At 35.7% G+C, this 14,371-nt stretch overlaps 1 protein-coding gene across 1 annotated transcript; it reads left to right on the forward strand.

Annotated features, from left to right (window-relative positions):
- The first annotated feature begins 888 nt into the window (after positions 1-888).
- Positions 889-5,066, forward strand: LOC122278355 (sodium/calcium exchanger NCL2-like). The gene is made up of 7 exons (XM_043088550.1): positions 889-1,258; positions 2,441-2,617; positions 2,758-2,939; positions 3,116-3,237; positions 3,497-3,761; positions 4,366-4,668; positions 4,824-5,066. Exons 1-7 carry the CDS (start codon positions 889-891, stop codon positions 5,064-5,066), a joined length of 1,662 nt encoding a protein of 553 aa, XP_042944484.1.
- Positions 5,067-14,371: the final 9,305 nt, after the last annotated feature.

Raw genomic sequence — 14,371 nt, forward strand, 5'->3', positions numbered from 1 at the left:
AGGCCTTAAATGTTTCGGGCTTTTCGTTGTGTGCTTTTTGTAACTGAAGACCATGGATAACGCGGTCCGGATACATAGGCTGATAGGCATTACTTGGGGTTGTAAAGGGCGACCTTGTTCCCCGGTTTTTATATATTTTCTTTTTCCGGAAGATCAAAGCCGAGGAAGAACAAATTTTTTATACCGTTACAAGATATCTTCAAGCTTTCAAAGTCAAATGTCAAAGAATTCTGGCTAATTACGCATGAAATCATTTAAATTAATAAAAAAGATATAGATTTAATTATTTATATTTTATCTTAGCAGTCACTCAATAAGTGGACCTAAAAAGTAATATTATATTTAATTAAATAGAACAGAGTCCTATAAATCAGTCATCAAGACTCAATTCAAAATATTTTTTATGATCTTGTGAAATCACCATTTATCTCAAAAATTTGAATTTAAAGAAAGATATAAATTTGATTATTTATATTTTGTCTCATCTTATCACCTATCCTATTAAGATAAATTGCCTTATCCTACTTTTTCCCGTGGAAAAATGCTCATGATTCATCTTCTCAATTAAGACCGTTAGCTCGGTCCAATTCGACTTGTGTCTGGTCTCAATATTTTATCTATAACTAATCACTAGATCGTATTGCTTGTAATAATCTACAATCTCATATCTGAGTATATAAAATTCCTAGTTTTCAGTTGTTATTTAAAATTAAGACAATAATTAGGGACATAAAGAAAATTCAGGACTGCACCGCTTAATTGCAATTTGGGTGGCGGTGTTGACTTTTGAACATTAAAAACCTTCTTAAACTGGCCAATTAGTTGCTGCTAAAACCCATCTTGGGCATGCCATTTTAAACATATTTGCAAAGAAGTATATTCAAGATAATGTCAAGAGGCTCTCTTATCATTCTCTTAGGTCTCCTAATAAGCCATTCAGGAAATAGCCGTTCATTCGGAGAGAAATCCAAACTTGTATCTGATGGCATAGACAAAACAAGCCAGAATTCTGCAGGCCTTGAACTGGATGTCACAGCAACAACAGTGACATGCGAGCCCATCTATGGACTCTTGCCTTGCGTAACATCGGTTTGGGGTCAGCTCTTCATGATCATTACATACGAGTTCTTGCTGTCCCTTGCGGGGAGGTATGTTTCCAGTGGCTCTGAACTTTTCTTCCAAATGTTTGGAACTGGAATCTTTGGTGCTACCTTGTTCCAAATTCTTGGCACAATCCCTCAAGTGGCTTTGGTACTCGGTAAGTATCTACTAAGCTTTCCTTCCCCACGTAAAGTGGATTCTTTTCTCCTACAAAATTCTGCAGATGGGACTTCATTCTTCCTTCTTCATGTCAGGTGACATTCTCCTATATATAATGATACTGACTACATGATTTTTAATATCATTAAGCAGAAATTATAAATGAAAGTACTATTATTTATGAAAGAGATTACTACTACCAAGTTTTTTTGTCTTCCAATATATATCTAAACTTTAATGGGCATTCTGATCTGATATATGAGAAAAACTAAAAGGAATGAGCATGGCTTCTTTCCTCTCTAGTTGAATATTATTTCTTCGTTTCTTTAATTTTGATCATAACCCACCTAATCAATTTAGAGGGAGACTAGCTAGCAACCGGAAAAGTATGTAATTTAGTGGGAATTAGTCAATAATGAAAAAAAATTAAGAATAAAAAAGAGAAATGATTTACTTACAACTTTTTTTAAAATAATTTTTTTATAACCATATTTTAGAATGAGGGTATTTGTATAAAATGATATTACTTTTATAAATTGTAGAAAATAGTTATATATGATCTATCATTTTCCTTCACATATTATACATGTATATAATCAACTTCATTCGCAACATAATTACGAAGAGGATTTCTCCACAAATTGAGTTCTTAAATACGTCGTAGTTGTGTTTTGTATGAGCTTTAGGTTGAGTACAAAAAAAGAAGATAGATTTTTTTAAGATGCAATTAAGATACCTAATAGTCTAGCGTTTTTTTTTTTAAAGGAATTCAACTAGTACTAGTGGGTTAGACTTTATTTATGTTTATTTTAATTGTTTTCTATCTTTTTGTCTACCTGCCCTCTCCCATCCAAACAGGAGTGCATTAGCATTTCCGAGTACCTTAGTTTTAGTACGTGTGTCCCGGCCACCCAACCACCCAATTGACAATGTCAACAATTAAGAGGTTGGATTGAGTCTAGGTACTGTTATCCATGTATACAGCTTCTTCCAGTGTATTTGGATTTTTCCTATAATTTCTTCATGTTCCTGTGTACTTGTAATTAAGTAATTAGTATGATATTGATCTCAATTCCCTGGGTTCAAATCCATGTACTTAAATTTAATTAGAGGAACTTTAAAAAATAAAAAAAGAACTACTAATTTGAGGTGTCATTGTTTGAAGCCATTGGAGTGACAGGAAGTACAAGTACAATTGAAACGCTGGCAACAATGGGAATGGGCTTATTGGCAGGATCGACTATCATGCTTCTTACTTTAGTCTGGGCCTCTGTTGTTTCTTTCGGCAGCTATGATCTTTCACAGCCTTCATCTAATTCATCAGACGAGGAAAACGTGAAACCATTCAGTTTAACTGGTTTTTCTCCTACCCTTGCGTCTTTGATTAATGAACAGACAATATTATTTTTTCATTCTAGATTTTATTATTCTCAATGCATGAAACGCTATTTAAATGGTTGTTCATCGAAGAATATCATTTCTGATTACGTATTGTAGGTTATGGTGTTAGTACCGATGTAGAGACCTACTACACTGCAAGAATAATGATGGCGTCTATGATCCCATTTCTCATTCTTCAGCTGGCGAAAATTCTGAATTCAACTTCAGGGGAAAGAATTGTAGTCTTAGTTTCACTCATTGTTACTCTAGTTTTCCTCTTCGTGTACTGTACCTTTCAGGTAACACAAAATTCCATTAGTATGAATGAGCATTCTTCTCCAGCAAATAGAAACGAAACCATAGAACTTTTGCTCTGATTTATCAACTTAACTCATTGACTTTCATGCTTCTCCATTTAATACATTATTTGAATATGCTAATATTTTCTCCTTGAAAATTAACAACAATGGTGCAGGTATTCCAGCCATGGATTCAGAATAGAAGATATGAATATCTGACACGCTCGTATGTTCAGATAAATCTACTACCAAGTCTTCTCACTGCTGGAGGCAGACCTAATTTAACAGCTATAAGAGAGTAAGCTGTTTTTTCTTTTTCTATTTTTCTTTTTTTTAAAAAAGGACGGCATGCCATTAAGTTTTATTGGTAAGGCTTCATGTAGAGCATATTATATCAACCTGTGAAGAAGAAGAAAAACTATACAGCTAGCACTGGTAGTAGTCCTGATTTTTCTACTCTTTAGCAACCTATCAGCATGATATCCTTGAAGACCCTCTATATGCTTTACCCATCGGTTGAAGTTATCTCTTTAATTAGTCGCACCATACATTTACAGGTTTTTTCAGAAAATTGACAAAAATAGAGATAACTTTATTTCCGTTAGTGAACTGAGAGCATTGATCTTGGGAATACAAATAGAAGTAGGTTTGAATGAGGATGAATTGGAAGCAAAGGTGATGCAGGAGTTTGACATCTCTGGTGATGATCGCATCAATGAGACTGAATTCGTTAAAGGAATCTCAAAATGGCTTGTTCTGTCTCGTCACCCTGCTAACGAACAAGATCATGACAGGCCCAAGTTTTTTAACAGAAGTTCAAAGGTAAACATTTCACAATCGTACAGTCTAATTTAAGGACAATGCTATGTCCATGGACGAGGTGAGAATCGTCACCGATCAGGCTTTTTTTTTTTTTTTTTATTGAGTTTTGTTACATATAAGCAAAATTGCGTATTAATCTGCGTACCAATACTGATTCATTTATATTTAAAATTTAAATTAATATTATTTTTAATAAAATCTACTTTTTGATCAATCACATCAAATTGGTGCGCAGATTAGTGCACAATTGTGTTTGCAACTATATTTTTCCTTTTCTATTTTCCTTTTTTATCAATTTTTTTTAAACATTTTTTTAAAGTATTTAAACATTTTTTAAAAATTAAAGAAAATAAAAAATTCATTTAAAATATTTTCTTAAACATTAATCCAAACATATATATATATATATATATATATATATATAATGCAATTCGGCATAAATTTTTGGTAAAAACTTTATGTAGGAATAGTATTTTCCCTAATCTAATATGATGCCGAAGTAAAAGTCCCAACCCCGAATCTCTTTTCATTACCGTCAAAGATTTTGAGATAAAGTAGTGATTTAACAACTCTAACGATATTGCCTAGAAACCTTGGTTTGCAGCAATCGAGATCAAAGCAGCAGAGTCTATTGACCCAGAAACAGGAAATCATAACGAAAACTCAAAGGACTTTGCTGAATTACGTTAAGGCAGCTGTTCTATTGCTTGTAGGAACTGCTACCTCGACTCTGCTTGGACTGCCACTTATGCAAACTCTCCAAGAGTTCTCTAGTGATGTGAACATCCCCTCATTCTTGGTGACATATGTTTTGGTGCCGCTGGCTTTGAACATCAGACAGGCACTCGCAACAATTGCCTCTGCCAGAGAGAAGACGGAAAAAGCTATATCCTTAACCTTTTCTGAGGTTTAGTAATTTCTCTCCCAATCAGATTTCATCTGAGAATCCCCCAATTAATTTCCATATGATCTCACCAACACAATTTGCTTTTGTTTCTTTTAGGCAAGTACTTGTCTTGTACTAGTTTTTGTTTGTTTGACCATTGGAAAGGATTTTGGCAGATTTACAATGGAGTATTCATGAACAACATGATGGGATTGGTCATCTTCCTGTCTCTTGTTTACATACGAGATTTGTCGTGGGATGTCTCAGCTGAAATTCTGGTTGTTCTACTCATATGCACAGCGATGGGTCTCTTTACCAGCTTCCGCACCAAATTTCCATTTTGGACGAGCATTCTAGCATATCTTCTCTACCCCTTGTCTCTGTTGATTATTTATGTTCTTACCGAGGTTGTTGGTTGATCCTAAGCCACTGCTCGCTCTACTGCTTCATAAAGCTTTTTTTTTTTTTTTTTAAATATACTTCATTCCATCCAATGAAACCAAAGTTACAACTGTGACTAATCAATACAGGAAAATCCAGATTACTAGCCAAACTGCTCAACTGTGAGGGGGTCCCTTGTCCATAAATTTCTTTATGGCGGACATTGTCTTAATTTTTATATACTCTCAATTGACAACAATCAATTGAGAAAACACTCTGTTAAAAAACAGAACTAAAACGACCTCTCTTCTGAAAAGAGAGGTACTAACACAGTCCACCCTCCCTAGGAGGAGGAGTACAAACACCCACCTTCCTCCAAATGAGGAGTGAGACAGCCACCCACCTTGCTCCTTTGGAGGAGTGGGACTTCACTACTATGGACCTCAAGTCCAATAGCTTATTTCTTATTATTATAAAGTAAAGCAAATAAAGCACCTAAAAACAAAATACATGATCCAGTCTAAAACAAAACATATGGGCCCAGTCTAACCACATGGGCCCATTAGACAACTAAGCCCATGGACCAAGTCTGATTGGAAGAGGGATCTAGGGTTTCATCATCAACTTTGACGCTGCCTCCCTTTCTTCAAACAGGCTCACCAGCGCACAGACACCGGCATCCACAAACGGTTCACTAGAGCTGCACTTCAACAAGGGCATCGGCTTTTGCACATCCACGAGACAACCATTTCCGCATCTATCCCTCACGTAGGTCACCCCCTTAACCGAGGTCCCATACCACCCAGCAAAGCATGCCGCCACCCATCCCTCACACAGCTGCACTTCGTTACTTTTCAGTAACGTCCACCATGGGGTTGTCGTGTACTGGGCAGGCCAGCCACACCTACAGCCAGAGCATTTTCAAGAACCTGAGTTTTAGGCTCTGTTATATACTCTGTTTTATGCTCTAGAACCAGAGCATTTTCAAGAAACCCGACCGGGAGCAACCGACCGAGAACCTTCTTCCCTTTCTTTCTCTGTTCACTTCTCCGACTACTTCTCGTGCGTGGCCATCACTGCTTTTCAACTCTTTCATCAGCAGGAAAAAGGGAGAGAGAGAGAGAGAGGGAAATGAGCCACCAGGAATTTGGGCTATGTGCAAAGCCACCGTATCACCACAATCCCTCACCAAGCAAACTTATTCTAAAAACTAGAAAACCAGAAACGAACTAACTAGCAAAAACAGAAAATAAAGCAGAAAAAAGAGAGAGTGGAGGAGGGGGGAAGGGAGGAGGGAGTCGAGGCTCCCACCTCCCTGTTGGACGGCGCTAGCTTTTCCTTTGCTTCAGAAAACTTGATTGTTATGTACTCGTTTAGTTATACATGTAGTCATGTACATCCATTGCAATAGTTCCAACTATCTTCATCAGCTCTTGCATCCAATGCTGGATATTATTCAAGGGATTATATTGTGAAGAGTATATCGTCTTTTAAGCCCGCATTGAGAATACACTATTTATATTATTAATATGACAAAATTTAATTGATAAGAAATATAAATTATAAATTTTTCTTATAAATAAAATTTTGTCATATTTTAATTATATGAAAGATGTGCTCTACAATTGATTTGCTAATAGAAATTTTCAATTTTAAAATCTAGCTCTCGAGTAACTTCTGACTAAATCAACTCACGATTGTCGGGAAAAGAAAGATAAAAAAAAAAAAAGATTAAAAAAAAAGACATCTTTATAAGTTAAAAACTTGATAATTAAGGACCTAGATGTGACAAGATTTCTCAAACTTGTAATAAATAGATATAAATCGTACGTAATTCACATCATAGTACAATTTTTTATAGGGGTGGCAATATGTTACACGACCCGTTAACCCAATACGAACACGGCACGATAATAGCGGGTTAGGGTTTAGTCTTAACGGGTTCGGGTCAAAACGGGTTGATCCGTTAAGACACGATTGCTTAACGGGTTGATAACGAGTCAACCCGTTTTGACACGTTATAACCCGTTATGACACGTTAAGAAAGTTAAATTTACAATTATACCCTTCTACCTAAAAGTAAAATTGTTAGAATTTTAATTTTGATATTTTTATTGTTTGGATTGTAATTTTAAACTTATAGTTAATTTTATAATTGTTATAGATATTGTGATTTTAATATTTATATAAAATTATGCTAAATTTAATCAGGTCAAACGGGTTAATTTCGGGCATATTCAACCCATTTTACATAAACAGTTTGAAACGGGTCGTATTGTGTCATACTAACCTATTTCATAATACTCACTAATAGGTCAAAACAGATTGACACGACACGACACGTTATGTTAATGGGTCGTGTTAGGGTTTGAGATTTTGACACGATAAGTTTAACGGATCGGGTTAGGGTTTACCTATATAGTATAATATACATGCTTTGACACGACACGAACACGACCCGTTAACACAATTTGACACCCCTAGTTTTTGATGAATTTTATTTTTATGTTTTCTAAAAGGAAACATGATAAACGCACAATATTTTAAAAGTAAGGTAATTATAGAGCGTTGTTCTGAGCACAAGGACGGAACCAACTTTAGATTATTTTGTCTTAGGCCTCACAATTCACATTAGATAAAAATAGATATTTTAAATAATAATAAAAAATTTTGAGTTAAGATTAGATAAAATAGTTTATAAAAAAATGTGTGTTTAGACAGTGAGATTAGGTAATATAGTTTTTAATTTTTGAGATTTGAAAAATATTTGACTCCCACTATTTTACAGTGTCTGAATTGTATACTATTTATATACTATTCACATTAGAATTGCATTGTTCATGCACTATTCACATATTATTTTTGTCAATTTTTATTATTTATTTATTGTTCATTTAAGTGAATGTTTTCAAAACTTAATATATGAAATATTGTGTTTGTATCAACCTAAGCTACACAAATGGATCTTCCAAGATTAATGACTCAATTGTTACCACCTCAACAACAGAAGCTTCTCTAATATTTCCATAGAATCTGAATTCTATTATTCACAACTATTGTAATAGTTCTTTACTTGTACCTCTCGTGTGTATATCCACCTTATCCTTGTTCTATAAAAGAATCCTTTCATAATGTAAATGCATGTGAAAAATATAAAAATGAACTTCAGAATATCTTCTTTTATGTTCATTCTAATATGGTATCAGAGCTGTTGACTTGCAGTCTCTTGATCCATCCCTCACAATGGCCACAGAGCCTCCCAAACTTCCTCCCACCTCTCATGTAGTGTCTATAAAACTCAGTCCCAATAACTATCTCTCACGGTGAGTTCAAATCTCTGCCTATCTTCAAGGCCAATACCTCTTCTCTTATATTGATGGTACAACAATTGCCCTATCAGTTGCCCTCCCCACTTCCTCTACCGACCCTACACCAAAATCAAACCCAGAATATCTCTCATGGAATTGAACTGACCAAGCCATTCTTAGTATCCTATTATCATCTCTCACATGTTATTCGTTCCAAGACCTCCTGAGAACTATGGCTCACTCTTGAGTCCATGTTCAGCTCCATTTCATAGGTAAAAGAATTTCAATTTCGCTTCTAACTAACCAATTTATCTTGAGGTGAACAATCCATTTCTGAGTTCTTTAGTAAAGTTTGCATGCTCTCCGACACCTTGATTGCTACTAGAAACCCACTCTCCGATAAAGAATTCATCACTTATTTGCTAAATGGCCTTGGCCCTTCATACGAATCTTTCATCACATCCATAACCACCAGATCCCATCCCATCCCATCACCTCTCAAGAACTCTACAGGCTCCTTCTTATCGATGAAAATCACATGTCTCATCTCTCCCGTACCAACTCTAGCTCCCTCAATCCTTTCGAGCCGTCTGCCAATCTCACTTCTAGCAGTCCCCATGACCAACGAGGACAACCCCCAAACCGTGGAGGCCGTTTCAATAAAGGCCGAAACCGATTCTCATCAAACAGAGGGCATTCTGCTCCTATACACCAACCCTCCACCTACAACTCAAACCATCCGACGTGCCAGGTTTACAATAAACCAGGCCATATCGCACTCCAACTCCCGTTTTGACCACTACTACCAATACGAACCTCCACATTCTTTTTTTGCAAATTACACTGCTCCTTTCGCCACCCCTGACTCCACATGGTACCCCAACTCCACTGCAACCCACCACATTACACACAACCTATCTGACCTCAACCTCTGCTCAGAAGCTTATGGTGGAACTGAGCAAATTCGGGTGAGCAATGGCTCTGGCTTACCCATCAACAATATTGGTGAATCCTCTCTTCTAACTCATTTTTCTTCTTTTCATCTTTCCAATTTACTACATGTCCCTTCAATCACAAAGAATCTAGTCTTTGTTGCTCAATTTTGTATTGACAATTCTTGCTTTTTTGAATTCCACTCTACCCATTTTTGGTGAAGGAAAAAATGACTAGTTCGCTCCTCATCAACGGTCCTCTTCGTGATGGCTTGTACCAGTTTCCACCAGCATCACCATCATCCGCTCCCTCCACCCATATAGGCAAAAAAGCTTCCCTTTATCAGTGGCACAAACGCACAGGTCATCCATCTCTTGATATTGTCTCACGCGTAGCGCGCACCAACCACTTGCCCCTTATCTCAAATGACTCTGTCTTCTCCTGCTCCTACTGCCCTTTAGCCAAAGCTCGCCAATTACCATTCTCCTCAAGCAACATTCAGACAAACAAGCCCCTCCAACTTATTTGGGCTGATGTATGGGATCCGGCCCCTTTACTTTCCAGAAATGGTTTTTCTTATTACTTATCCATTGTAGACCATTTCACCAGATTCACCTGGTGCTTTCCAATTAAATTCAAGTCCGATGTGTTGCAAACTTTCACTGCTTTTATTGAATTTACTGAGCGATTTTTTAACTCTAAAATTATTTCCATTCAAACGGATGCTGGAGGTGAATTTCGCCCCCTCACATCCTTGTGCAAATCTCTTGGAATTACTCACCGCTTCTCTTGCCCTCATACTCATCAACAGAATGGACTTGTTGAATGTAAACATAGACACATTGTTGAAACCGGCCTCACCTTGCTCTCTCAAGCATCGTTTCCATTATCTTTTTGGAGTGATGCCTTTGAAACTGCAACATACTTAATTAACCTACTACCCACTCCTGTCCTTCAAAATAAATCTCCATACCTTATGGTTTATCATAAACCACCTGACTATAAATTTCTAAAAATTTTTGGATGTCTCTGTTTGCAAAATCTTCAACCCTACAATCATCATAAACTACACTTCCGTTCTACTCCTTGTCTTTTTCTTGGCTACAGCCCTTCTCACAAAGGATACAAATGTCTCAATCTCAAAAACCATCGTTTGTACATCTCTTGTGATATCACATTTGCTTAACACCTGTTTCCTTACTCTTCATCATCTGTCAATCCCCCACAGCCCACCACGTTTACTGTTAACCTTCCAATTTTTCCACCTTTCATCCTTGGCCCAGGCCCATCTCTTAATTCCCCCTCTCTCAATCAACCAAACATTTTAACTCCACCATCTATACTTGGGCATGGCCCATAACCACCCATCAACCTGCAACCTACCACACAAGAATCCCCAGCCCATACCCACATTCCTGCCCCTTCAGAAACAGAACTACCATCGTCTTCTCAAACTCAGCCACAAACTTGTGCCCTAACCGATTCTCATCAAACTTCTCTTTTTCCTCCTCACTCTCAAATAATCATTAGATCTCATACAAATTCTCCCAAACCTCGCCACTTCTCTGATGGAACAATTCCCTATCCCACCAAGCGATGCCTCATATCCACCACCACCATCCCTGATGAACCCTCCTCTTTCTCTGTGGCCTCAAAATTTTCCGATTGGCATGAAGCCATGTCCCATGAATATGATGCCTTAGTTCAAACCCATACATGGACCTTGGTTCCACCATCTTGTGCTACTAACCTTGTCGGTTGCAGGTGGGTCTTCAAGACCAAGTTACATGCTGATGGCTCTCTGGAACGGAGGAAGGCGCGGCTCGTTGCTAAGGGGTTTCATCAACAACCCAGAATTGACTACACGGAGACGTTCAGCCCTGTTGTAAAACCTTCAACAATTCGACTGGTACTATCCATTGCAGTCTCACATCAGTGGCCTGTTCGACAGATCGATATCCAAAAGGCCTTCCTCCACGATGATCTAACTGAGACAGAATTTATGCAACAACCTCCTGGTTTCATTGACTCACAGAGACCTGACTATGTTTGTAGACTCAACAAAGCAATATACGGGTTAAATCAATCGCCCCGTGCGTGGTTCTCTCAATTGAGCTCGTGGCTACTTTAGTACGGCTTTTCAACCTCACATGGTGATCCTTCATTATTTATTCTTCACCAAAGCAATCTCTCCATCTTTGTTCTCATCTATGTAGACGACATGGTAATCACTTCTTCCTTCCTTTCTACTGTTGATAGTCTCATTATTGCACTGAAAACTGCCTTTCTAGTCTCTGAATTGGGTCATCTGTCCTACTTTCTGGGTTTGGAACTTAAGTATTTATCTGATGGCATTTGTCTCTCTAAAAAAAAATACATCACAGATATTTTGAAGAAAATAAATATGCTTGAAGCTAATTCCATCTCTTCACCCATGTCGGCTTCTACCAAATTATCCAAATATGATTCCCCTCATTTGATGATGTAACTCTGTTTCAGAGTGTGGTTAGCAGCTTACAATACCTTTCACTGACTAGACCAAACATATCTTACCCTATAAATAGGGTCTATCAATTCATGCATGAACCAAAACTTAGTCACTGGACAGCAGTAAAGCGTATCCTTCGCTATCTAAAACACTCTCTAAACCATGGCCTGTTCTTTTCATACAAGTCAAATTTCTCTCTTCATGCCTATTCGGATGCAGACTGGTGGATGCCCAGATGATAGGCACTCTACGAGAGGGTTCTGCATCTTTTTAGGTCATCACCTTATTTCATGGAACTCCTGAAAACAACAAACAATGGCTCGGTCAAGTACTGAGGCCGAATATAAAGCATTAGCTAATGCTACTGCTGAATTGATTTGGCTACAGACACTTATTAAAGAACTTAGTCTCGCACTATCTAAGGCTCTCATTCTATGATGTGACAATTTGGGAGCCACATACTTAACTGCAAACCCGGTTTATAATTTTCGGACCAAACACATAGACATAGACTTCCATTTTGTGAGGGACAGGGTTGCTGCCAAAACCCTTCAAGTGTCTTTCTGTAGCAATAAGGATCAGCTGGCTGATATATTCACCAAGCCATTGGTAGCAAACATGTTTACTACTTTAAGAACAAGTTTCACTGTGTTTGCTCCCCCAGTGGACTCGCGGGGGCATATCAACCTAAGCTACACAAATGGATCTTCCAAGATTAATGACTCAGTTGATGACCTAGAAAATACCACCTCAGCAACAGAAGCTTCTCAAATATTTCCATAGAATCTAAATTCTGTTATTGACAACTATTGTAATAGTTCTTTACCTGTACCTCTCATGTGTATATCCACCTTATCCTTGTTCTATAAAAGGATCCCTTCATAATGTAAATGTGTGTGGAAAATATATATAATGAACTTCATAATATCTTCTTTTATGTCCATTCTGATAGTTTGGATAGTCAAAACTATTGTAAGGTACAACTCCAAATGAGATATTTTCATCTGTATTGGCTAACCATACTAGCCTATAGCCATACATGGGGATCCCAGTCTTAAAAAATATATATATATATATATTTGTATTTTTTTTAATATTTTTATATATTTTTTAAAAATAAAAAATTCACAATATTATTAAAAAATACTACCTTAATCACTAAGTTAAAAAAAAAAATTAAAAATCCCACTGTCGGATCCTAGTTTGTGGCTTTAGTATTTTTGCTTAATTATTATGTTTCCAGCAATTCCAACTCATACACGTGGCAAGAAAATAGTCTAAATTCTAAAGTGTTAGCGTAAAATATTTCATAAAAATAAATTTATAAGTTGAGATAATACATTATGTCTATTATATAATAAAAAAATAATTTTATAATCTAATATGTTATATCAATTCACGTCAATTTATGAATTTATTTTTATGAAATTTCTTTATGCTTAAAGTATTTTTTCCTAAAAATACCACATCTCACCTGGATATTATTGAAAAAGTAATTTTATATACCACAATTATATCTCACTTTCATCTAATTATATAAAATGTCACTTTTATCATCTTTAGAAAATCCTTTATTTTTTTAAAGAAGAAATATAAAAATTGATAAACAATGACATCTCATTATAGTGGGATCAAAATGTGATACAAGTATAGTTTATAAAATTTTACTTTATTAGAAACATTAACTAATAATTACTTAAAGGAAAATTCTATACATCAAACTATCATCCCACTTACATCCAACTAAGTAAGATATGACACATTTACCATCATTAAATGATCATTTATTGAATGTTTTTTTATGATTAAATAGTGATAAATGCGTCACATTATATATAATAAGATGTAAGTGAGATAATAGTATGGTGTCTAACATTACTCTTAAATTAAAATCTTGAAAGTGATTACTTAACATTTATTTGAGAATTGTACTTTTAGTTATTATTACGATTGTGAAATGAAGCTCTAGCAAGATTTAGTGCATGTTTGGAATTGCGGTGGAAAATATAACTTATAACTTTAAAACTTATAACTTAAGTAATAAGTTCTACTATTAAAAAGTTATTTACTGTTTGGTAACCATATATTTAAAGCACTTTCAAACATGTTACGTTTGTTTGGAAATAAATTAAAAAAGTACTTTCTAAGGTAGAAATTACGATTATTTAAATTTTTAAAGATTATTATCATATCCTTGAAAGTTTGAAAGTTATAATTATCTTAGAGTTGTATGGATATTTTTGTCCATAGACAGGTTTTTTAAAATTTGAATTACGTTTCTCACTATCCGGAAAAGCACGTTTGAGAAAAAGTATCAAAATGATGTTTTTCCTCAAACGTACTTTTTAACTTATTTGAAATTAAAAGTACTTTACTATGTAATACCCAAACGACCTAATTTTTTCATTAAAGAGCTTTTAAAAATATTTAAGTACTTAAGACTTCTAACGCAACTCCGAATATGCCCTTAGGTTCGGTTTGGCCACTAAGAATTTTTAAATGAGAATTTTAAGTTTTAAGATAAAATATTATATTTTAATATTATTATTATTTTAAGATTTTAAAAAAGTTAAGAAAAAAATTAAATTATTTATTATATTTTATATGAGATTTT

This window comes from Carya illinoinensis, chromosome 10 (assembly GCF_018687715.1).
Source record: "Carya illinoinensis cultivar Pawnee chromosome 10, C.illinoinensisPawnee_v1, whole genome shotgun sequence".
NCBI lineage: Eukaryota > Viridiplantae > Streptophyta > Magnoliopsida > Fagales > Juglandaceae > Carya > Carya illinoinensis.